General features: G+C 37.1%; 1 protein-coding gene across 9 annotated transcripts in view; it reads left to right on the forward strand.

Annotated features, from left to right (window-relative positions):
- Positions 1 to 25,756, forward strand: part of LOC105481754 (KLF transcription factor 12) — a 618,039-nt gene that overhangs the window by 335,231 nt on the left and 257,052 nt on the right. For 8 of the 9 annotated variants that reach the window (XM_071081217.1, XM_011741485.3, XM_071081216.1 and 5 more), the window contains one exon: positions 25,463 to 25,552. In XM_071081217.1, coding sequence (XP_070937318.1) covers positions 25,463 to 25,552 — 90 coding nt within the window. Of the gene's footprint in view, positions 1 to 21,315; positions 22,016 to 25,462; positions 25,553 to 25,756 lie in introns of those variants that run through there. The other variant, XM_071081219.1, reaches the window with a different exon arrangement.

Here is a 25,756-nt window from a genome sequence, read left to right on the forward strand (position 1 = left end):
TATCCTTTCCAAGGTAAACTTGTTGTAGGCATGTCCGAAAGTGAAGAAGGAAAGAAGTGTAAAAAATCCCAGTGGTATACACTGTTGAGGGAAGTAGAGGATAACTTAGAAGCTTACCTGGGGCCTGTTTGCCAGCATTCCTTTTGGATGTGGGATAAATGGGAGGGAAATGTAGATAACTCCCAGCCCCATGGGCTTTATAACCCCTTCCTCTACTTTTATAGTCACATGTTCACTTCACTCCAGGCAGTATAAACTTTGATTATCCAGTCATTACCTAGGATTGGCTGCTTTAGAACCTCCAAAAAGGTAGCTTTTGTATTCTGACCCCTCAGTAATTATAGATTCATATTTCTTGGATATTCTTCCCTCCTAATGCAGCACCCACCCAGTATGCCCTTGAATTAGTATTCCTTCCACTTCAATATAGCAGAAGAATTTTAGAATAATTGCTGTAGGTTTTTTTTTTTTTTAAACTATGGGGTAAGGGAGAGAGATGTGAGATGAGGAGGCAATATAAACTTTCTTAGACACTTTATGGAAAATCCAAACAGAGGTTATGATAGGGAATAGAGATCCAGAACTCAGGGGAGAGCTGGGAACTGGAGATGGATGATCTGTGTGGAGCTAGAAGTGTAGCTGTGAGCATGACTTGGACTTCAGGCTGAACGTGTCGAGGGAGAAGAGATGTGGCTTTTAAAGTTCCTGATGATGATACTAATAGACAAATCATGTGTTAGGGACTCTAGAAAATAAAAGATGAATTGATTCTCTTTCCTTGTAGAATTTACAGAAATATTCTTTACATTTCTACTGTGTCTTATGTTTTCACAGGCATCATCTTTTAGAAAACTTTCTTAAGTAGTCAGTGTCATTGAAACCATTCAGTAAGTCAAAGTCCCAAGATGAGAGTATTCATTTTGCAGTTTGCTGACATGCATAGATGATGACAAAAGATGTACATGTTATCTTCTTAGGTGGCTTGAAATAAAGCTGTTATCAAATAATGTTTTGCCTTGAGAATAATAGGTAAAATAGAAGCATATGGAAATATAGGGAAGTATCATGCATAGAATCATAGTTATCCAGAAATCATAGCTGTCTGAGACCCCACGAGTGACTACAAAGTATACAAGTAAGGCCTCTGAGAAGACAAATAGATGTCATAAAATATTTCTGCTTCACTTACAAGAGAGCATGTTGTGTGCTTATATTTCTATTTTATGTTACTTCCTATGCAAATTTAGCTGACTTATTTTTCTCATTTCAAAGTCTACAACAGATGAGAAGCAGCAAATGTGAGTTAAGCATCTGAGCAAAGAAAGGACCTTGAGAGAGAGTTGAACTTCCTCATTTGACTTGGGCCCAAAGATGTTAAGTGACTTATCCAGGATCATTCAGCTAGAAATAATAACCTAAATTGACTTCACTCTAAGTTCAGTGTTCTTTCTGTTTCACCATAGGGCAGAAGGAGCATCTATAAAAAGAACATGACCATATTGAGAAGTAGTAGCCTGACAGACTCTAATATGCAGATACAAGAACTCGAGACGCACAGCAGTTTCAGGTCGTTGAGCGTGGATGCACTTCAGTGAGCCCTGAAGTTATCTCAGTATGCAGCATTGCATCGTCACTGGTGTTCATAACTATTAGTCTGAGTCATCAGGAAAAATTTAACATATGTCCGCTGCCCTCTATGTAGAAGATATTAGGAATATTTCCATCCCAAGTACTTAGTATTTTGTCTTTTAAATTTACAATTAAAAGAGGGAACCCCTCACCCATCCAGAAAACAAAACTCTTCAGAACACAATATTCCTAAGAATGCTGTGTAAGTGAGGCTTATTGGTGAAGAGACAGACCTGCCTTATGACCGGATGACTGTTCTTTGAAAATGGCAGATGTTTGGTACCGAGAATAATATACCTTAAGTGTTGTACGGTGTTATCTATATCAGATGCCTTGCTTACAAAGGTGATGGCATGGACTCCTCCTTGGCAGAAGGATGAGAGTCTCAGCAGGAGTGGTATTTCTTTTTTAAAATCTTGACTTTGTCTTGAAACTGGGTCCCTTAGACTCTCATTTACACATCATCCACCGTATTCTTCTGGCTTTGAAGAGAACCGTGCATTATTTGTTTTGTGACCATGTATTCCAGCCTTGGCAGGCTCCTTCACCTTGGCATTTCTGTGCCTCTCTGCACTGATTCAAACTCATTTTTCTCAGTTTTGGTAACCGGTGCAAACCTGTTTTAACTGATCATTCTTGGTTAAACCCCTCTGATGCTCAGACTCCCCATCTTCTGTGAACTCTTTCTCGTGGGCCAGGAAAACAGATTCCCAAGTCAAAGATGCATTTAATTGTGGATTTGGGAAGTGTGACATTTGCATTCATAGGAAGGTATTAGAAAACAAAATTAGAGGCCTTTTTAAAGCAAAGGAGCTTGTCAGAAGTGAGTATTTTTAATTGTCCTGAAGCATATCCTGGAAGTTACTTTGGTTACTGTTCATAACATTTTTAGTTATAAAATTTACAGGTCAATATGCATATCATTTTACATTTTCTTTTTCTTAGTCTGGGATATTTAAGTGACTGAAATTAATTATATTTTTTCTTTAACATGGACAAGTCAGTTAGCTAGAAGTAAGTTGCATGTTACAGAATATTAACTAACATTTGACAGTGTTTCCTGAGTAAAGTGCTGGCACATTACTGGGCATATAAATTCAGTGTCATTTGGTTTTGTTGCTGGGTGGAAGACTTTAGGGTTGCTGTCTCTTGAACAGGAGAAAGGATTGTGGAGGACTAGGTGCAAATGTAAGGAATTGACTACTTTGTGTTTCAGTGAGGAAAATTGAATTTTGGCTGAGTCTTTTTGCACATGAAACTGCAAGAGGCCACAGAGGTCAGGACTGCATTCAAGCTGTCCTCAAATGAGACTTGGCTACCCTTTTCTTACAAATCCCCGAGGAACAGAGATTTCATGACCAATGTTGGCTGCACATTTCAGGGCCTCACAATCACACTTGTTCCTAATCCTTCTCTTTCAGATACTTTCTATTTGGCCTCTTTTTTTTTTTCTTTCTTTAAGCTTTCACTTTTTTTTTCTTTTAGTTTTTCTTTATCAAAACTATACATGTTCATTATAGACTCCTTAGAGAAACATCAGAAAACAAAGAGAAAAGTAAAGCTGCCATAATTTTAACTGCACTCGGAATAATGAAGTAACTTCATTTAGTTTATTTGTATTTTGATTTTGATACTTAAGAATGACATGCACAAGCTTGTATTATATAGTGGGCACATTTCTACATCTTTCAAAATTATCATTTGTGATTTTTATGTTTCTGTGATAACTTATTTAACCAGCATCCAATTTGGTGGCAGTTAGCTTGCTTCCAAGATTTAGTAATTACAAACAGCAGGGAAATTAATACTCTTTTGCACATCCTTAATTATTACCTTAGGATAAATTCCAAGAGTTACAATTGCTAGATTGAAAGGTACATGCATTTTGATGGCTTTTGATATTTTCTGCCAAATTGCCCTGCAGTTTACAGCCCCACCTACTAGAGTATTAGAGTGGCCTGTTCTTAATTTAATTTACATAGTAGCTACATCACAAGAACTTTGAAAAGAAAGCTCATTGGTGTGAAATAGTCATTTCCTAGCTTGAAGAGCATGTTATAATAGGGACTTAATAACTTCTACAGAGATTCCAGTCATCTTATGCCTTTTGGTGAGAGTGGGAGATTTTAATATACTTATTTGCTTCTGGAAAGGGAAAGATGAAAGGTGGAAAGGGGAGCAGGAGTTTTGGAGCAATGTGCAGTTATGTGCATGAATGTTGTCTGCATCTGCCTTTGGGATGCTAAGTCAGCCTTCACGTTATCCCTGCATGGACCACGCAGAAGGGGATGGATCGTAAACAGCCATGTAGATACAAGCACAAGGCCTCTGACTGGGTGACAGCCAGATTCCCCACCCATCAGATCTGCTTGGCCTATACATCCCATCACTGTAGAGGACTGTACAGAGGTAATTAGAGGCTGGAATCCTTGTATGTATTAGTTAGGTTCGATGGAAGAATGAAGAAATGAGCCATCAAAATAAAGTGCTTTTAGAATAAAATATTTCTTCTGGAGACTTGACATTAAAATATTGTGCCCTAAAGTCTTTCATCTGAAATACTTTCATCCGAAATATTTGGGAAACTTATTGTCATGGGATAATGTACTTTTAATGGTGGCAGCATTGACTTATTAAAGTATAAAGATTTTGATGGTGCTTCAGTTCTCAGCACTATTTTTTTTTTTGCTATTGGTGGTAGTTTTGTTTGTAAAGTAGCCATGTTCAGGGCATTGGATCCTAAGGTAAAGGCTTTTGACTGTTAGGGTGTCTGGAGTCACATTGATCCCTCACAGATGTGTTACAAGTGTACCTGAGATGTGCATCCCTACCCCTTGGGACTGCCTGCCAAGGCCAAGTTAAACTGCTTACCCCAGTGTGCAACAGAGCTGCTACCTTTTTTGCATGCTCCATAGTGTGAAAATAATTGGGAAGCACTGCTTACAGTCCTGTTTTGTCTTTGGCTTCCTTGGAATATCATAGGCTAGGTTCATATCAACCCTAATGTCAGATTCTCTTTAATGTGCCTCCTACAATTGATTCTGGTATGTTTTCTGTTTTTTAAGTAAAGACCAAGTTACACTGTGTTACCCATTCCAGTCTTGAACACTGGGGCTCAAGCAATCTTCCCACCTCAGCCTCCCAAAGTGCTGGGATTTATAGGCATGAGCCACCATGTCCAGTCTCTGATACCTTTTTGAGAGAATTGGGGGGTCCAGAAAGCTTTCGGGTATACACTCAAACTAGGCTGACCTAAGATTCTTTTTTTTTTTTTTTTTTTTAAAGTAGAGACAGGGTTTCACCGTGTTAGCCAGAATGGTCTCGATCTCCTGACCTCGTGATCCGCCCACCTCGGCCTCCCAAAGTGCTGGGATTACAGACATGAACCACCATGCCCAGCTGACCTAAGATTCTTATAGAGTGTTTCTGAATTTGAGCAATGGTTTTGCTATTGTCAATGTCCAATAACCTGGAAAAAAGACCTAGGCAGGCTGTTTTGAGCTTCGGTCTTCTGTGAGCTATTCTGTAAACAGTGGGAGATGCAAAGATCAATGAGTTGTGGGTAGGAGCCAGTAAGATGCTCACTGTTGCATGGACCTAGCATCCGTGGCTGTAGTTGGTGTGGGTATGAGAAAGTACAGGGTACCTGGATTTTCTCTTACTAGTTATACTGTCACACAGATTACTTTTCCATTGTCCACTGTTTGGATGGAAGATCATGAATGGTATAAAATTAGACATTTGTAACAATACTTCAAAAGGGATCTGTCAGTACTTTCAAGCTAACTTCCCCATTTGTTGATTTTGTTTGTAATAAATGGTAAAAACAAATGCATGAGTTGAACCTCAGAGACATTTCTTGCTTAAGTTCCACTTCATAATCCCATAGTGCTAGGTTGTCTTCCCATCTATTATTGAGGGGAACAATCTTTTTACCAGTTCTTTTGGGTGTTTGCATTTCTGAACCAATCTATCAGACCTTAGCATCCAAGCTGTACATGATTTCTTATTTGAAATTATTAGCTTGCAGAAATATAAACAGAATGTTTTTTCAAGTAATTAGATTTAGATAAATATTTCTGCTTCTCCTTGACAACTTATTTTCTATGTCAAAATATTAAGATTTGCTGAAGTGAGTATTGAAAATGCAAAATTTACCATTGGCATTATTAGTGTCATATAAGTACTAAATTATATATAAAACTTTTCCATATAGAAAATTTGAATTATTTTTCCAAAAACTTTTTAATTTAAAAGGTAATTGATATAAACAGATGTTCCAAAAGCATTGTTGAATGACTTGTCCTAGTTGTTAGAAGTAGTAAAACCTAAAACCAGTTTTTAACATTATGTAATCCATTCTAAAATTGAAAATAAATAGAAAAGTTAAGGTTAGTTGAGGCAGAGTGTTGTGTCTCAATGCCTGCAATTGCTTTTCCCACAGGATGTTTTTCAGGGACATACAAATAATTCCAGGTTATAAACATGCACGTGTGTGTGTGTGTGTTTATAAATGACTCTCTTATACTTTATGACTGTTAACCTGTATAGGAACTTTGGTTTTTTTATCCCAATAGAACACACATATTCTTACATCTTCTGGCACAAAATGACTATGCTTTATTTAATTGTATTTTAATCTTTTATTTAAGAAGTATGGCAGGTAGCAATTTTCTTTACTGCTAGGGAAAAAATGATTAAATGCAGAATGATATATTTGGCCATGTTGCCTGGTATTTCAAATTATTAACCAATCCCTTGTATTAGTGTTGACAAAATGCTAAAAGTTAATGTGGGGTAATGGAATTATGTTTGAATCTCTGTTACAAGTATGCTTAAGTAAAATAAAATTGTGTGAGAGAATGGTCTGTTTCTTCAAAACTCTTGAGAATAGCACCTTGCTACTTTTTTATAATTTTATAGACTTGGCAATAGTGGTTACTTTTAGACACTAGTGTTTTTACATATGTCTAAATACTAATTATAGTATCCCTGAAGTGAATTAGGAAATGCATTATCGAATTGTCCATTTATTTTTAACCGCTTTTTTTTGGAGACCATTGTACAGAGTGTATTCTTTCTGTTTTTGAATTTAAAAAAGTAGTTGTGATGAAACTTGCAAAGAGATTTTTTAAATATACTTTATTTTTAGAATTTTGAATTCACAGCAAAATTGAGCAGAAAGTACAGAGAGTTCCCATCTACCCCTCATCCCTACACATAACACAACGTCCTTGAAAATTTCAGCATCCTGCACCACAGTGGTACATTTGTTACAATGGATGAACCTATATTGACACATCATTGTGATTCAAAGTCCATACTCTACAATAGGACTTACTCTTTGTGTACATTCTGTGGGTTTTGACAGGTGCATAATGATGTGTATTCACTATCATAGTCTCATAAAAATAATTTTATTGTCCTTGAAATCCTCTATGCCCTTCCTGTTTTATCTTTTTCTTCCCCTTAAGACCTGGCAACTACTGATCATTTTACTGTGTCGATAGTTTTGCCTTTTCCAAAATGCCATAGAGTTGGAATCATATAGGATATACCCTTTTCAGATGGGCTTTTTTTTTTTTTTTTTTTTTTTTCACTCAGCAATATGCATGTAAGGTTCCTCCATGTCTTTTCGTGGCTCGATAACTAATTTCTTTCTAGTGCTGATTAATTGTCTGATGTACCACAGTTTATCCATTCACCTACTGAAGGACATTTTGATTGCTTCCAAGTTTTGGGGATTATGAATAATGGTGCTATAAATGTTGCATGGACATAAGTTTTCGTTCATTTGAGTAAATTCCAAAGAGAGTTACAGTGTGATCTTATGGTAAGAATATATTTAGTTTTGGAAGAAGCTAATAAACTGTTGTCCAAAGTGGCTGCCCATTTTGCATTTCTACCAGAAATGAGAGTTCCTGTTGCTCCACATCCTCCCCAACATTTGCTGATGTTCGTTTTTGGATTTTGGCCATTCTAATAGTTGTGTAATGGTATCTCATTGTTTTAATTTGCAATTCCCTAATGATGTATGGTGTTGAACATCTTTTTCTATGCTAACTTGCCATCTTTGTCTTATTTGATAAGGTGTCTATTCAGGTCTTTTGCCCTAAAGTCTCATTGTAATACACACTCCTTAAGTTTTATTAAATTTAGGTAAGATTGCAGATTTTACTGTACACATGTCAAGAACCTCCAGTGACTTGGTCCCCCTGGAGTTTTTAACTCCCAGAGTTGTCCACTCTGAGTCCGTAGCAATCCATCAATTACAATTCGGGATTTCCAGCCTGAATACTTGTTCTCACAGAGTTTTCTTCCCTGTTAAGTTCTGTTTCTCTGTGTCTTCCTATCTTTGTCTCCAATTTTGGGACAGTATTTGCCCTTGACTTCTCTAACAGATCTGAGAAGAGTTGTTGATTTTTTCAGTTTATTCAGCTTCTCACTTGTTAGGATGGAGTGGCTACTTCTAAGCTTCTTACATGCTAGGCAGGAAACTGGAAAGATTTTTTTAAGAAAATACCCAGAGGATATTTTTGGTTCTTCCAAAAATGCATTGTTAGTTAGAACGCAGTCCTCTTCGTAGTAACTCTCTAAGAATTTTCTCAAAAAACATTTCCAACATTGTTATATAATCTGAGAATGCAGCTATCATAATTAAAGGCTCAAAGGAGGGCAGAGTCTAATTGTTGTAATTATAAGATAGTATATTTTATTCAAAAATCTGACAAGTGTAAATCTTTTTGCTCCTGTGTACTTTCCCCAGATAGAACCAGAAAAGATTTATTTCCCCTATGAGTGAGATCTCACTGGCTACTCACTGAAGTTAAAGTACACTCACTGGCTAAGTACACTCACTGGCTAAGTACACTCACTGGCTAAGTACACTCACTGGCTACTCCCTGAAGTTAAAAAAAAAAAAAAAAAAGTATTTGGCACATAATTTCTTTTTTAAGGATGCTAAATACTTACCACAAGACAATAGTATAATGTGTCCATTTGTCTATTGTCAAGGAACTCCCTAGAACATAAAATACATTATATCATTCTCAGATGAGTTAACAGTATAATATAGATCTCTGCATAATGAAAATATTCACAAAGGTGTTGATAGCGCACTTCAAGCTGTTTAACAGATTCAGCATATCAATTACAAATATAACTTAGTACATTGTTTCAGTTTCAGCTGCATATTTTTAACGTTTGTATTAGTTAAATTGTAATGTAACATGAGTATACATGGAAGAGTGTGTATGTGTCTGCATGTATGTGCATGTTGCTGGTTAGAGAAACAATGACTCTCTTACACTTTATGATTGCTAACCTACATAGGAACTTGTTTTTTTTTCTAATCCCAACCATCGACTTTTTTTTTTTTTTTTTAGCCCACTTGACTCTTTTTTTTTGCCTCACATTTTGAATTGTCAAGCATTTCTTTTAATTGTATAGATAACATTTACAAGTATTTTAAAAAGTGAGAAAACATGTCAGAGCAAGTGAAAAATCTCACTCCATGTTCTGTCAGCTCCAATTTTGAGTGTTTGTCATTTTAGCATGCTTTTTCTGTTCCATATGCATTATTTTTAAAGTTATAAGAACATACTGGTTTTTTTTTCCACTTCTTTGTCATCAGTCATTTATATCAAGACGAAGAGCTACATATTTAGTGTATAAATATTCGGTGGTTTGAATGTCTCATAATCTATTCATTTAGTTCTCAATTATTTGACATTAGATTAATTTCAACTATTATTTTTAATACTGGAAGCAGGTTGGTTGTTCAGTCACTTTTTGAGACTCACATTGGCTGTGAATATTGTTATTTTTCCAGGATGCCAGTAGGCCTTGATGTTTCTCCTCCATTTGTGTATCTCCAGCTTTCTTCAGGGAGTTTCATATGGTTTCAAGTTAATGGTAAAAGAAAAAAACTTGCATTTTGCAGTATTTGAGAATGTTCATCCTGCAATTTTATACTTTCAAAAGGTGGTGATGATTTGCCATCATCTGATCTTTCAGACTAAACTATTAGAAGCAAAATGCAGTTTTGTTATGCATTGCCCTTTTAAAATCTAGAAGCAATATCTTTGTTTTTAGATAGCATTTACCTGATAATGTCTTGAAAAATAAGGTTCTCAAAATGTCTCTTTATAGTTGCTTGAAATAACCATAATGGGAATCACTTAATATGTAAATATATTACATGAGATATATAATTATACATATATAGTACATTACCATATATATGTACTACATTTAAACACATCTAATCATATATAATACTTTTAATTGATTTGTAAGTCACTTATCCTTATCTACTAGTAGACATCATGATTTTTCTTTTAATATATCTAATATAAATAATATATATATTTAATATAAAATACAGTCATATTTTCTAAGGCTTCCTTATGACCTTACATTTTGTCTAGCATCAACAATTGCTGAGATTTTCCTCTGCTGCTGGTTAAATTAGTTAATTTAACCAGTAGATATAGAGGAACGATTTCCCTCTGTCCCAAAATGTCTTTGGTGGTGGGATGGAAGAAAATACCATTATATATGGGACAGTGACAATTGGAATAGAGAGAAAAGGCTGGCTGTGACTGGCCAAGGATTGTAGTAACAAGTTTTAAGTGGGGTAGCAAGGAAAAAGTTGCTAGCCTGAGAAACAGGGTTGTGTCAATGATGATGTCATTCCTTGATGGAAAATTCGTGATGCAGAGCAAGATCTGTCTTTCTTGCCTGCGGGTTTTTTTTTTTTTTTTTTTTTTTTTTTTTTTTTTTTTTTTGGAAGGGGTGTGGAGGTCAGAGATACTGAATTTGGTTTGGATTTGTTAATTGTGCCATCCCCATGGAATGTCCAGTTGGAGATGTTAAGGGGTCCGTTAGAATATAGTTCTGTGTCTTCAGGGATAAAGAAGCCAGTGCTAAAGATACAAAGTTAGGTTTCAGCAATTAGTTGCTGAAGTCTGCCTAGCAGATGAGTTCACGTTCGTGTTTTCCAGTGGGGGCACACCTGAGATTATGGATAGAGAAGTTCGTTGTTTGGGACTCACTCATACGCTACGGACTTTTAACATCTCTAGCATCTGGGCAGTAAAGGAAAGTGGCATTCTTTCAATTTTGTGACGTTCAAAACTTCCCACTCCCCACCACCTTTCAATTTCCAGAAAGACTGGGTGGAAGCTACAGGTAAGATCATGGTACCAATTCAGTGTGAGAGCCACTGACATGATAGTAGTGTAGAACAGCTTTGTCCAAGAAATATAGAATACAATCCACATATGTAATCTTCAGTATTCTAGTAGACACTAAAGGAAGTTATGATTTTTGTTTTGTAGTAGGCATTTTACAAGTTTAAACAAAAAAATGGCTGGGCACGGTGGCTCATGCCTGTAATTCCAGCACTTTGGAAGGCTCAGGCGGGCAGACCACCTTAGGTCAGGAGTTCGAGACCAGCCTGGTCAACATGGTGAAACCCTGTCTCAACTAAATATACAAAAATTAGCCAGGCATGGTGGTGTGTGCCTGTATACCAGCTACTCTGGATGTTGAGGCAGTAGAATCACTTGAACCCAGGAGGCGGAGGCTGCAGTGAGCCGAGATCGCACCACTGCACTCCAACCTGGGCAACAGAGTGGGACTCTGTCTCAAAAGATAAAAAAAAAAAGTTAAAAAAAATTAGCTTAACCCAGTGTAATCAAAATACCATTCAACATGTAATTAATTCAAAAATTACGAGACATTCTAAATTGTATTTTTCATACTAAGTCTTCAAAATCCAATATGCTTTTTGCATACATCTAAATTTGGACTAGTCATGTTTCAGCTGCTCAGTAGTTGCAGCAAGTGGCTACCCAGACAGCACAGATATAGACGGTGCAACAGAACTGCATGTGCAAAAAGAAGTGAATTTGTGGTTTCATTTTCTGCATATCTCCTATCTTCTAAAACCAATTCCTTCTTTTATTCCTATGAATCAACAGTAAGATCTTCTAGAAAGGATCCAATGTTTAAACTTGTGCTTCTTGCCCTGCTACCCAGCATATCTTTTAGTTTTTTATAAGGAACACCCTTCCCCCTTTTCTTTAGCAATTGATTTACATAACTTGTGACCATTTTTATTATTTTTCACAGGAACTAGATGGAACAACCACAAGGATATATTAGATTTTATGTTACTTTTTTCTAACAAAATTAATGAAATATAATCAGGTTTATATTTCAGTTCATATTGTGAAATATTTTGTTCTTGATATAGGGGTCAGTCTTTGTTTTTGTGAAGGAATGCAAATTCTAAAGATTTCATCCGGCCAATCTGATGTAGAGCCAAGAATAAAAACTCTGTCTTCTAGTTCCCTGTTGAAAGTTAAATCACCATATTAATTTGGGTAATTGTAATTTCTTACTTTGGAGACTTCTGAGGCTAATTTAGTAGCTCCTCATTGGCCATGTCTAAGAATGGGGCCAGAAAGCTTTCCTTAGTTACTATATTAATATTGAAATCTTCAGGTTTCTTTCAGTTTCCATTGCTTGAACTAATAAGCAAATTTGCAGCCCCTTTCTGGGATCTTTGCACTTATTTCTTGGAAAAACTTGGATATGCAGAAAGGATAGAATTTAAGGAAAATAATAAAATTATCTTTTAAAATATTGCTAATTTCCCAGCAGATATATTCTAAAGCAAATTATAGTATGATTTTATATCAGGTGTTATTTTCTTTTAATATTGAGGTATGATTTTATTGGGAAGTATAATTCAACATAAAATTAAGATTCCTTCCTTCCCCCTTGCCTTCCCTTGCCTTCCCTTGCCTTCCCTTCCCCTTCCCTTCCCCTTCCCTTCCCTTCTCCTTTACTTTCTCCTTTCCTTTCCTTTCCTTCCTCCATCCCTCTCCTACTTCCCTCCCTTCCCTCCCTTCTCCCTTCCCTCCCTTCCCTCCTTTCCCTCCTTTCCCTCTTTTCCCTCCCTTCCATCCCTTCCCTCCCTTCCTTTCCTTCCTTTCTTTCACAGGGCCTCCCTCTGTTGCCCAGGCTGGAGTACAGTGGAACAATTACGGGCCATAGCATCCACCTCCCAGGCTCAAGTGATCATTTCACTTCAACCTAATTAGCTGGGACTATAGGTGCACACCACCATGCCCGTCTAGTTTTTTTAATTGTTGTGTTTTATAGAGATGAGGTCTTGCTGTGTTGCTAGGGGTGGTCTGAAACTCCTGGGCTCAAGCAATCCTCCTGCCTTGGCCTCTCAAAGTGCTGGGATTACAGATGTGACCCAGCATGCCTGGCCAAAAGTAAGGTTCTTTTCTAATGAGTTCATAGAATCAGTAATTACAAAATAGTGGTTCTGAATTGGGCTGCTTTACTCTTTACTCCCTCTCCTCCGCAACATTTGGCAATTTCTGAAGGCATTTTTGATGGTTAAAACTGAGGAGATGTTTCAGGGATGTAGTGGCAGAAGCCAAGGATGCCGCTGAGCATCCTGCAATGTACAGGACAGCCCCGGCAACAAAGACTTATCTGGTGTAAATGTACGTAGTACAGATGTTAGGAAGCCCTGGTCTAAAAGAATATCTGAGTTACAACAATGAACTTCCTCAAATGTACTCTCTCTATTGGCAACATTTGTTTTAGCCATATTCAGCATCAAATAGCAAAAGAGGGTAATAGAAAGTTCCTGGGTATAATAAGTTATTCAGTTATTCAAAATTATACTGTTTCTATTTTTATGGGTCATGCTTATTAAGAGGCTGGCAGGAAGTAACAAGGCCTGAGTAAATGCTGTGCAGTTATATAATTCCTTAATTTAAAAGTATATTCCAAATTTTTGTTGAATGAATTTTGTTTGCTTTATGACTTTATTGTGGTACGTTTTAGAATTGGAGAAATACTCCAGAAAGGAAAAAAGAATGCTGGATTTAATTTATTTATGTACACACTTGCACATCCTACGGAAATTCCAAGAAGAGACAAGCATGGTTGGTAAAATGTGGAAAAGCAGAGGTGAGGAAAGAACATCGTCAAGGTGATGACAGGAACATGTGTAATGGCATAGAGGTGTTGGTATTGCTGACTTCATATTGCCCTAAATGCAAGCTAATTTTGAAATTTAGCAACTTATTTCTTATGTAGTTCTTTTGATTTCCTCAAGTAATTTTGAAAGTTTTCCAGGGCTCAAATTACAGGCCACTTTGTAGATAACTTCTCCAGTAATCTGTTTGTTAAATATGTTCGGTAATAAATGTCTTTCTCTTAAACAGTATATTTCTGGATAATCACATAAAGGAGAACCAGTAAAAGTTTTTATTTAGCACTGTATCAAATATAGCATTTGCTTGGTAGGAAGCACTATCAGACACTTCATGGTTGTCTTTAGTAGTCAGAAAACATTAGATGTCCTCATTAGGATGAAGGGACTTGTATTTCTGTGTGATCGGTGTGTACATCGTCACAGTTTTAAACATAAAATAATTCATTGCTGCCACTTACCTTAATTATATATTAATGTATTCCACAATTATGTATTAATTGTGTGGGTTTGTTTTCTGTCAATTCCTGTCATCATTTACGAAAAACAACTCTTAACATATCTGTTTTAGTTATATAATAGTTTTATAAAGAATGTAACACAAAACTTAGTGGTTTCTGCAAAGAGTCAAAGAAAATCAGGTCAGTACATCCATTCTAAAAATCAGTTTGGGAAGAATAAGTGAAATACTACTATTACTAATTATAATTATTTAAGTATTACTTATTAACATTTGTAAAAGACTTATTATGTGCTAAGCACTTTATATACATTGTCCCTTTGAAGTCTTAAAAAAATTATGTGAAGCAGAAATTTATCAGCATTTTACAGATAAGAAAACTGAAACCAGAAGAAAGTCTCGTATACCTGGACTTATATACATAGTAGAGACTAAACCAGGAAGTCTGATTATCAGGCCCACTCTCCGAGGCAATGTCCTATTCTAACTTGTACTCTGTGCAATAATGAAAATGTACAGAAGAACGTGTAGACATGAAAGAATGTATTCAAAAAGGTAAAAGATAATGTAGTCAGAATTCTTGGGGGATATTTGGGTGAAATGAGTTAGATATTTAACAGCATTGTCAGTAAAAATGTCAAATGAATACAGTAATTGGATTATATGTAAAATTTAATATAACTAAAGACATCATTTGGGAAATCTGGAAAAATCATAAATGGGAAGTGGATATCCTTGAAAAATTGATAGATTATATATTGGGCCAAGCATATGCATTTAGCCATTTGACTGCCAACTAAGAAATGTCTTTCTTCTCTACATTGTGAGCATCCAGAGTGTTGGTGGGAAAAGAGAGGAAAGGCATGGCCATTCTTGTTAGGTGTCTGACATGACTGTCCAGACAATGCATACTGCTGTAACCTAGTTAATATTGTAATAATCTTTTAGTCCTAACTACTTTTGTTATACTTCGTAATAACATGGCAAACACTACATCATGCTTTTATGTGCTTTGATAACCTTTCTCGGATGAAGTAAAAATCTAAAGATCATTTTTTCTGACTTACTTTTTTTTGAAAACATACATTCCATTAGAAACCAATACCATGCTCAAGGTTTTCAGAGGAAGATAAAATTACATATAAGCACAAAGTTTTAACTAAATATTTAAATTAGAAATATGTGAAGAGAATGAATGTAGAGTCTTAGAAAAAGACAAAACCGGGCCAGGCACGGTGACTCATGCCTGTAATCCCAGCACTTTGGGAGGCTGAGGTGGGCGGATCACGAGGTCAGGAGATCAAGACCATCCTGGCTAACACAGTGAAACCCCATCTCTACTAAAAATACAAAAAATTAGCCGGGCGTGGTGGCAGGTGCCTGTAGTTCCAGCTACTCTGGAGGCTGAGGCAGGAGAATCGTGTGAACCCGGGAGGTGGAGCTGAAATTGCGCCACTGCACCGTAGCCTGGGCGACAGAGTGAGACTCCCTCTCAAAAAAAAAAAAAAAGAAAAGAAAAAAACAAAATCTAATTTACTTGTTTAGCAGTGTGCACATTTTTCTGGCTGCCAAAAAAAATTTAAGGTTGCTTGCTCTTTTTTGTTTTCATTACAAGGGTCACATTTTAAAAACTTAACTTGTATTTTTACTTTTTGGGTACATTCTTTTATTATCCCCAACTCATCAGCGCTGTTTTCTTCAGGCTATGCAGGAGATAAACACTCAGTGATCCGTGTTGTAGAAAGTTAATCCATTTTGGGTTTGATAAGGAGCAACTTGAAATCATTGTACACAAGAAAAGGTGGAAATTTGGGTCAATAATTATTTCCTTTGTTTCCCACAGAAAATAAATGACTTAATACTTGATAGTAATCTTCATTTTCTCTTGACGCAAAAGACCAGTGGTGTTATTTCATTACATACTCCAGTGTTCTGAATGTTTTTTTCATTACTATTCAACTTTTCATAAAGGGAAATGACCAATGAATATGTTAATGTACAGTACTCAAACTTCTACTTCAGCAAATAGCAATTTGTATTTTGTTTTTTGGTTTTGATAACCATGAGTTTGTAGAATAAAATGGTAGTCAATTTTTTTAAAAAAATGTGGCTAATCAGAGGATTGGTTGATAGCATTTTTTTTTTAAGCAAACTTGTATTTCCATGTTTGGATACATTTGACTTTATTAGTCTCTTTTACGTGATTCGAACCTGCACAGCTTAAGAGAGATCTTTCCCTCTGTGTAACAGATTTTAGGTAAACAAAATATATTGAAATTGAATACTACACCCAGATATTCATGTATCCCAGGGATATAGGAGAAATGTGACATGGTTTTCTTTTCCTATTTGGTTTCCTGTCTTAACCTTAGTGGAAAATCTAGAAAAATCTTTGTTATTCTTGACACTCTTCTTCTTGCTCTTTCTTACCACCAGCACTTCCTTCATCTCAGTCATCAAAGGCTGTACAACTATGAACTGTCTCTCAAATATTTTTCCTCCTCTTTCTTCCCACTGCCACACCACCTCTTCCCCTGTCCTGTTGTGATGGGCTGTGAGCTGGCTGCACTTTCTTTTGTATCACATCAGACATCTTTGTAAGTCAGCTTCCGAATTGCTTCTAGTCCTGTCTTTCTATAAACAATGCTTAAACATTAGCTTATGCTTAATAAGCCTTCATGACTCCTCATCACCTGTTATGTGATGCCCATACATGTTTCTTCCTCTTTTACGTCAAGCTCTCTTAAGGCAGAAAGCCTTTCTGTCTTGTGCACTTGCACCCCTAGCAAGCAGCATCCAAAGGCATTACAGAAACAGTTTTGAAGAAATGAATTACCATAACATATAAGAAGCTTGATATGGCTTGGCTCTGTGTCCCCACTAAAATCTCATGTCAAATTTTAACCTGGGGGCCTGGTGGGAGGTGATTGGATCATGGAGGCAGTTTCTAATGATTTAGCACCACTGCCCTACTGCTGTCTTGTGAGTGAGTTCTCAGGAGACTGGTTGTTTGAAAGTGTGTAGCAACTCCCCCTTTGCTGTCTTCCTCCTGCTTCAGCCATGTAAGACATACCTCCTTCCTCTCTGCCTTCTGCCATGATTGTAAGTTTCCTGAGGCCTCCCTGGCCGTGCTTCATGTACAGCCTGTAGAACTTTGAGTCAGTTAAACCTCATTTCTTTATAAATTACCTGGTATCTGGTAGTTCTTTAGAGCAATGCGAGAAGGGACTGATACAACCCTTCATGACTTGACTCCAGGTTACCTTTCTGGTCTTATCTCTAGTTACTTCTCCAGTGAACATTATGTTTTAGGCATGCCAAATTCTGTTTTATTATTCACCAATATGGGGAATTTCATATCTCTTAAGATTTTGCCAATTCTCATCCCATCTGTCAACAACTAGCTTATCTCCTAGATCCTGGAGAATGATTGGATCTTATATTTTTTCATTAGTCCAACAAATATTTATTTATTTAACGGTGTAAGTTTCAAGTCTAGGATAGGAGTACTGTTACAAACAAAAAGAGAACCCTCTGTCCTCCTGGAACTTACGTTCTAATGTAATGGCACATAAAGAGTCTGTCAGGTAGTGGTGAATACTGTGAGTGAATAGAATGCACACAGTCCTGGAAGGAGGAGCATTTTTGATATGGTCAAGCCTGAGCAGAATGGCAGACAATGGGGTTAGGGAAGTGGTTAGAGGCACCTGCTGTAGGTCAGGGCAAGAACTTCAGAATGAGCTTGGAGCTCTCCTCTCCATTGTATATGGGATCAGTTTGCCTTTGCCTTGCTGCTTCCACCTCAACTGTGGTGCTTGGTCTCTTGATATATTAGGAGCCTGAAACCCACTAGGCAGAGTTGCTTGCACAGTTCTAGGCTTACACAGCTTTGTAGCAGTGCCAGAGTACCCTGTGCGTTGAGGATCTCTATCCCTGGAAGCAATGAAAAATTGATTGTCATCCTGAAGTTAGACTCATTATCATTTTCATAATCTTGGACAGATTATATAATCTCTTCAAACTTTAATAATTTTCTTGTCTAAAATAGCCGTAGTAAAAGAAAAAAAAATTGATGTGCGATTAAATGACTGGAATGAAACTCCACAAAACTTCCTCTTTTTTGCTCACTGGTATATCCTAAATAACTGGAACAGTGGCTGGCCCTAAATAAGTGTATTGTGAATGAATCAATGTATGAATGAATGATGCAATGAATGTAAAGCACATGAAACAACCCCTGTTACATGTGTTCAATAAATGTTATTGTTGTTATAACTGTTATAATTTGTAAAATTAGGGAGCCTTGTGAGGATATTGTGGTTGTATTGCAAATGTACTTCTTGATCGTCTGTGAGGCCTGTGTGCTGCATTGGCACTTCTGCCCAGGCTCTTGGTGCCTGGCTTCTGTGTCTAAGCATGTGCCCAGGGAAGGAAGCCCAGCATCATGGACTGGAGCACCCAGCCAACTTTCTGATTTCTCTCTACTCCTGTTTCCTAGCTCTGGGCTGTTGGGGGTAGGTCCTGAGAATTAGTTTCTGCTAGCCTCATCTCCCAGAAAGGATCTTGCTTCTGGCTTCCTTTTCCAGGACTGAAGTGAATTCTCATCTTTACCTGACATCAAACCTACTTGTAAGTCCATCTCTACCCTAACACTTGCCTCCACATGTCGGATCTCTCCTCATAATGTTAATACCTCTTCAGCTGAACTGAAGTTTTGTCCTCCTTCTCTAGGGTTTGGTTGTTGGTGGGTTAATACTTCTCTTACCCTGATATTTTCGTGCTTTCTGACCACTACTTTTATCCATGGTTCATGACTGTGGTGCAGATGGAATGGAATGATGGGCACAGGAGAGGCTCTTGTTGCATATTTAAGGAAATATTTAGCCAACTCACAACCCCCAAGTGTGTGCAGCTTTTCAGAGTATGAATGACAGAAATACTTTTCTATTATAATTTGTGTAAATGCTGGGATGAAAAGTGTTATTCAGAAGCTCAGATGTCATTTTAACTATCCTCTGCCCAGGAAAGTAGGCGTGCATCTGTTGTAATTCTTAAAAATGTATTGAGGGCTTTGGAAATGCCAGTAGTAAATTTTGGCTCCCAGTTTGGATCGGATTGGTTGCCCTTTTGAAAAGCATCCATTTGCAACTTGAATAAGAACATCTGCTTTTCATGGCTAGTTCAGCAACTATCACTAATAGGAAATATTTTTTTAAATATTAGTGTATAACTGCACATTGTTGTGATAGCTTAGCACTTTACCAACATAGGAAACAGGCTGATCATTGCTATCAGGAAATTAAAAATTGCTGCATTACACAGACAGACTAGTCCTTAGGAGAGGTACTGTTCTATGTGCTTCAATGTGAGGTTTTTAATGGAAGGATTCTGTTTTTGAAACTGAAGACAAATATTTCAGAATAATGTAATTTGGGTCATTGAAACATATGGGGGATTTCAGTTGAGAGTCCCAATAGGCCTATGGTTTTGGCTCTTATTTTTGTTAATAAAATACAGTTATTGACATTGTTATCCATTCTCCCAGTATGCAAAAGAATGTAAGATGAAAGGCTGGGCTAGAATGGCAAAGTCTGTGTTTGAAGGGATGCTTATTTTGTCCCACTTCTGGTACTTTGATTAGTTATATGCCCTCTATGAAGCTGAGTTGTCAGCGTGAGGATATGTGAGTAGAGAAAAGGATGTTTTTACACTTAGCCATTATAAATTAAATGTAATGCTGAGAGGCGTCTGTTCTGAGTATAAAATGTAGAAGGTGAAGTTACTGTTTCATCGAAGTACATGAAACCATTGTGAAAATACTGAGTGAGCCGCCAAAGACAAGAATATTTTTTAAAAGCTGGGTAGCAGATGAAGTTACTTGCTAAATTAATTATGAGATATTGCTAGGATAGAAACATATAATCTCATCAAGTTAAGAAAATATGTGGAAAACTTAAAGGGAAAAAAATATTAATAGCTTTGAAATAGCTTTGAAACCAGAGCCTTGATTCTCCAAATCGTTGCTACTCACCCAGTGACTACAAGTTTCACGTTTAGTTCCATAACTAAGTTAGCTTAGCTCAGGGAGGAGCTGTTACTGAGATTCCAGAGTGTCTGTGTTGGGACCTTCACTAAGGTGTTCATATTTTTTTTTCTATTATATTAGGAGTGTGTATTCATATAGAGAAAGGTAAGTGAGTGGACAGGTAGGTACATAGAGTATGGTGGTTAAGACTGCTGGCTTGGGGTCAGACTCATTGGTTTTCAGCACAGCTGTATTGCTTACTAATTGTGTGGCCTTGGACAATTTAACCTTCTTGTGTCTCAGATGCCTCAACATAAGATAATACAGCATCAATCTCTTGGGTTGCGGTGAGGATTAGATGAGCAGCTATATGCACAACTCTTAGTACATGGTCTGGCTCACAGTAAATATGCAAATATCTGTATTATTTTTGTTACCAAGATAATGATAAAATGATTGTTGTTTCATGCCACTGTGTGATTTGTTGCATAGCAGTAGACAACTGAAATAATTACCTAAACATTACTTCAATCTATTAGGTTTGTTAACACTTACCCAGAGAGAGGGAGGAATTCACTGATTTGCTTGTATATGAGCACACGTTTTGCAGTTAGTTGTTAACTTATTAGTGGAACTGGCACATCTGCAGAAGGGCTTGAAAAAAATTGCTGTTGTTATTGGTGTTTGTTGTTGTTAGGGTAGAGGTGAGATCAGTTGGCTTCTCTAAGAAATCTTTTTTATGCAAACCCCTAATTGCCCTGCAATCTGATTCTGATATTTTTTCTATAGGAAGAGGTACCCACAGGATGTTACTTTTAACCAGTTGGCACTCTTGCATTGTAAACCTTTAAGAATCTGCTATGCCATCCTGGTGGCTCATGCCTGTATTCCCAGCACTTTGGGAGGCCAAGGCAGATGAATCACTTGAGGCCAGGAGTTCAAGACCAGCCTGGCCAACATGGTGAAGCCCCGTCTCTACAAAAAATAGAAAAAGTTAGGCGTGGTGGCGCATGACTGTAATCCCAACTGCTCAGGACACTGAGGCACAAGAATCACCTGAACCTGGGAGGCAGAGGTTGCAGTAAGCTGAGATCATGCCACTGCACTCTAGCCTGGGTGACAGAGTGAGACTGTCTTAAAAAAAAAAAAAAAAAAAAAAAAAAAAAAGATTCTTCTATGAAAGTGTACCAAGCAACTTGATGTGGTGAATCTTGACTGTTCATATGTCCCTTATATCACTGTCTAGCATAATGTGGACATGGGGCAGGGTGACATATTCTTATTTCTCATCACCTGCACCTGAATATGAAGATTTAAAGTGGATGCATATTTAAATAAATATATCATATATCCTATATCTAGAAAGAGCAAAACAGACACCAGCAGTTATTTTTGACTAATGACAGGAACCTTGTTTAAAATCTTAGAACTGTTGAGTATTGACTAGCTAGCTCCTTATTACTCCAGTTGTGCAAAATGAGTCAAGGTCAGGAGGAGAGAAAGGAAAAGACCTGCCTTGGGAGGTTAGTGGGGCACATTGTAGGAGTTGACCTGGAAAGTCACCCGTATTGTATGTTTTTATGAGTTCTGGTCATTGACGATCAGTCCCTTTCCTTGCTGCACATTACATTCACAATATTTTGAGATGTTGGGATCAATGACTGTTGTGCTTACATGGTTTTTGACAGAGAGAGCGAATGTCAGCTCGACTACTGTGTTGCCAACTCTTTCTTTTTCTTTTTTTTCTTTTGAGGCGGTCTCACTCTGTCACTCAGGCTGGAGTTCAGTGGCATGATCTTGGCTCACAGCAACCTTTGCCTCCTGAGTTCAAATGATTCTCCTGCCTCAGCCTCCTGAGTAGCTGATACTACAGGTGCCCACCACAAAACCTGACTAATTTTTGTAGTTTTTGTAGAGACAAAGCTTTACCATGTTGGCCAGGCTGGTCTCAAACTCCTGAGCTCAAGTTACCTGCCTGCCTCAGCCTCCCAAAGTGCTGTGATTACAAGAGTGAGCCACCACGCTCGGCCGTTGCCAATTCATATTTGGTAAATGGGATATCAAGAGTACCCTTCCCATCCCATGCACATGGAATTGGTCAACAGCCAACTAACAAATTCTATGGATGATTTTTCATTAATTGGTACAATTCACTTGTGAAACAAGTATATAAGCATACATAAAGCATTTCTTGAGGGTTGTGTAACATCAAAATGTTGTAAATATACAAAGATACTACATTACTAAAATTGATGACTGTAATTTTATTTGTCTCTGGGGAATCAGTTGAGCTATTGATTCCACAGCAAATGTGTTTTGATTAAGATCATGGCAAGATATGTTTGACAGCAGTTCCAAATTATTATACTCTATTACATATTTAAAGTCTATGGTCATCTGGGATTATATGTATCTGATCTTAGCTCTGTGAGATAAAGTTATGAATATTTTGTTTCAAGGACTGTATTGTCAATGCTGTGTAATTACCATGTGTTGTTTAAAAATCACACACCTTCCTAGATAGTTTGGAGCATGCCGTGATACTGAATGCTGTTGTTTATGAGAACTGGGGTTAGATCCGTGAATGCAGAGATGAATATGCTTCACATGTGTTTGCAACAGGCATATATACAGATTGAATCTGCACTAGTTGAAAGAGTTTAACAGTTGAAGCTTAGTTCTCCAGCTGTGAACATTGTTATTTATGGTGTTTATTATAGTTGTGGCAGTGAATGATTCTAGAAAATCATAGAAAGATTTCCAGGAAAACTTGATTTCTTAAAAAATCGAGAATGTTTTGTTTTTTTCACTTGTACATGAAACTAAACTGTACATCTTGACTTTAACACATGTAGAATTATTCAAGAACAATAAAAATTTAAAGAAAAACCATCATGAATATATATTTAATATTTAAATGTGTTAAGTGGAACACAGACCCAGTCAGGTTTTCATGATTTATCAGTTTTTAACTTCAAAGACTCTGGTTAGCTTGCATTTTTTAAACTAATGAGTTTATCAGAGCCAGTGGGGAAGATGGTTAAAGTATATCAGCTGTAAATTAGTACAAAGCACTAAAAGGGACATTAGCCTCTAATCAGATTCTAACAGTTCATTAAATCTGCTTTTCCAGAATCGCTCTCTGTCTTTTCTCCTCTTTTGCTTGGGCCTTCCTTATAAGGCATTTTCTTGCCTTTTCATCTGGGCAAGAACTCCTCCAGGGTAGGAAGCACTATCAGTTCATCCTTCATTGTCTACCAGCCAAACAGCCTACAGGGTGCTTTGTTAAGGTGGATTCCTAGAGCTGCTGCCAGACTCCAGAGAGTGGAGGGCTGGCCGGCTGCAGGAAGGCTTTCCTGAGACTGGATGGTGGTAAGCCAAGCTGGCTGCTGCCAACCACGGAAGCCAGTGACACGTTAGGAATTGAGATCCCTGCCCCATATGAAAACAACCCACAGGCCTCCATGAAAGGGTTTCAAGTTTAGAACAACTCACCTAAGCTCACCAGTAATATACCACAGTTCCTTCTACTCTAAATTATCTATTAAGATGTAAAATTCTGAAAAAAAGGGACAACTCAAAAGCAAGAATATTTTAAAAGTATCCTGCCAGTTTTGAATATATCGAACACTTATAGGGAAATAATATTGACAGTAATTTGTTTTCTTCTTTTTATCACTTAGTAGACTAGGTGGTGTAGACTTTTTAAATGCTCATTGACTCCAGAGTAAATTTGCTTTTCCTTGTTGATTCCTTGGAGCAAATATTTATGATAAGAGACTGTAAATTTTATTTCTTGGAACATTTTTCTTAACAAAAAGAAGAGTCAAGAAATATGAGAAGTAGAGTTTCACTGTACTGCACTCTGTTGGTATTACTTGGTAACAAGAACATGTAATTTATGGTTTGTTGAAAGGAGAGTTGTTTTTATTTATTTATTTTTGAGATGGAGTTTCACTCCTGTTCCCCAGGCTGCAGTGCAATGGCGCGATCTCGGCTCACTGCAACCTCCACCTCCCAGGTTCAAGTGATTCTCTCACCTCAGCCTCCCAAGTAGCTTGGATTACAGGTGCCTGCCACCACACCCAGCTAATTTTTGTATTTTTAGTAGAGATGGGATTTCACCGTGTTGGCCAGGCTAGTCTCGAACTCCTGACCTCAGGTGATCCACCCGCCTCAGCGGGGTTACAGGCGTGAGCCACTGTGCCCGGTCCGGTTGTTTTTATTTAACTTGCTATTTTGTAGAAAAGCAACCATATTAACACTTGAAGATTTAGAAATTATACTCACCTTTTTCACCAGGTAGGCAAAATATTTAGAAACTGATTTTTTTTTCTTAATAAGACCACTTTAGTGTCCTGTGGTTACATTCTGTAATTAAATAAAAATAACCATTCTAAAATCTCAATCAAATTTAGTTCTATCAGATTTGTAGTTGAGTCAATATGTAACAGAGAAATTAGCATTCTAAACATGTTTAAAAATATGAGCCTGATTTGGGCCTTATGCGAGCACTGATGTGTGATTCTGACTCCCTTCCTAGGTTGCTGACTGTAGAAAATCCCCAAGGCAGTGACAATTACATAGAAAATAACCTTGATTTAATCTTTTATAAATGGTGTTTGAAATGTTATTGAGCTACAATATAAATAAGATTTTCTTTTCAAGAGGTGGTAAATTGAGCAAAACACATACCAGAATAAAGACCAAATAATTATTTGTTATTTAGTTCAGCCTAAAAATTCACTCTTAATCTAAGATTTATGTTGGTTGTTTGTAAAGTAGATATTTGGAGGTTGATAGGTAGAAATTTTCATTTGACCAGAATTGCCATGACATAAAAATTAAACGTATGGAATTATCTTGCTTTTAAATGATTTAGGCTTTGACTAATACGAGAGTTTATGAATTTTTATGTGATTTTCTCCTTTATGGGTGTCTTTGCACAATACAGTTTCCAGAACTAAGGAAAGAGAAAAACTCGTCTTCTGTTTCCTTCCACTATTGCGAAAGTGTGATGGATTGTTGCAGCCCCATATAAATTAATGTAAGGTTTCCATACTCCAGTTTATTACAGTCTGACCTCCAACCCAGAGGTCAGAGAATCAGACTGATTAATTCAACTGCTTGGTCATTATTTCAAATGAAAGTTCAGGGTAGGGGGATAATTGGTTATGCCGATATTCTCATTGAATTATCTTTATTGTTTAAAAAAATTAGGTTAGCAGTACTAAATGTACTACAATGAGGGAAGACTCTCCCAGAGGTCCTCTTTTGAATGCTTTAGAGCTGAATCTTTCTCTCTCCCTTTTATTTGCAGAATATCAACACCTTTGAGAACAGAATGTTAATGCTTGATGGGATGCCGGCAGTCAGAGTCAAAACAGAGCTTCTGGAATCTGAACAAGGGGTAAGCACAAGTTTCCAGCAATGCCCCACTCCTTTTGATGAGAGTGGCATTCTTCTGCAGAGTATCCTGAGGTTTACAGAGCACTTCTACGGTTTCCCTTGCTTAAGCTTTTCTTTCTCAGGTTAAAACAAACAAACAAATCTGAGATTGTGGTTGATTTGTATCCATTTGCGACTTCAACTGTTATTTCCTTGGAAGGGATCG

Source organism: Macaca nemestrina, chromosome 16, assembly GCF_043159975.1.
Source record: "Macaca nemestrina isolate mMacNem1 chromosome 16, mMacNem.hap1, whole genome shotgun sequence".
In the NCBI taxonomy this organism is placed as follows: Eukaryota; Metazoa; Chordata; class Mammalia; order Primates; family Cercopithecidae; genus Macaca; species Macaca nemestrina.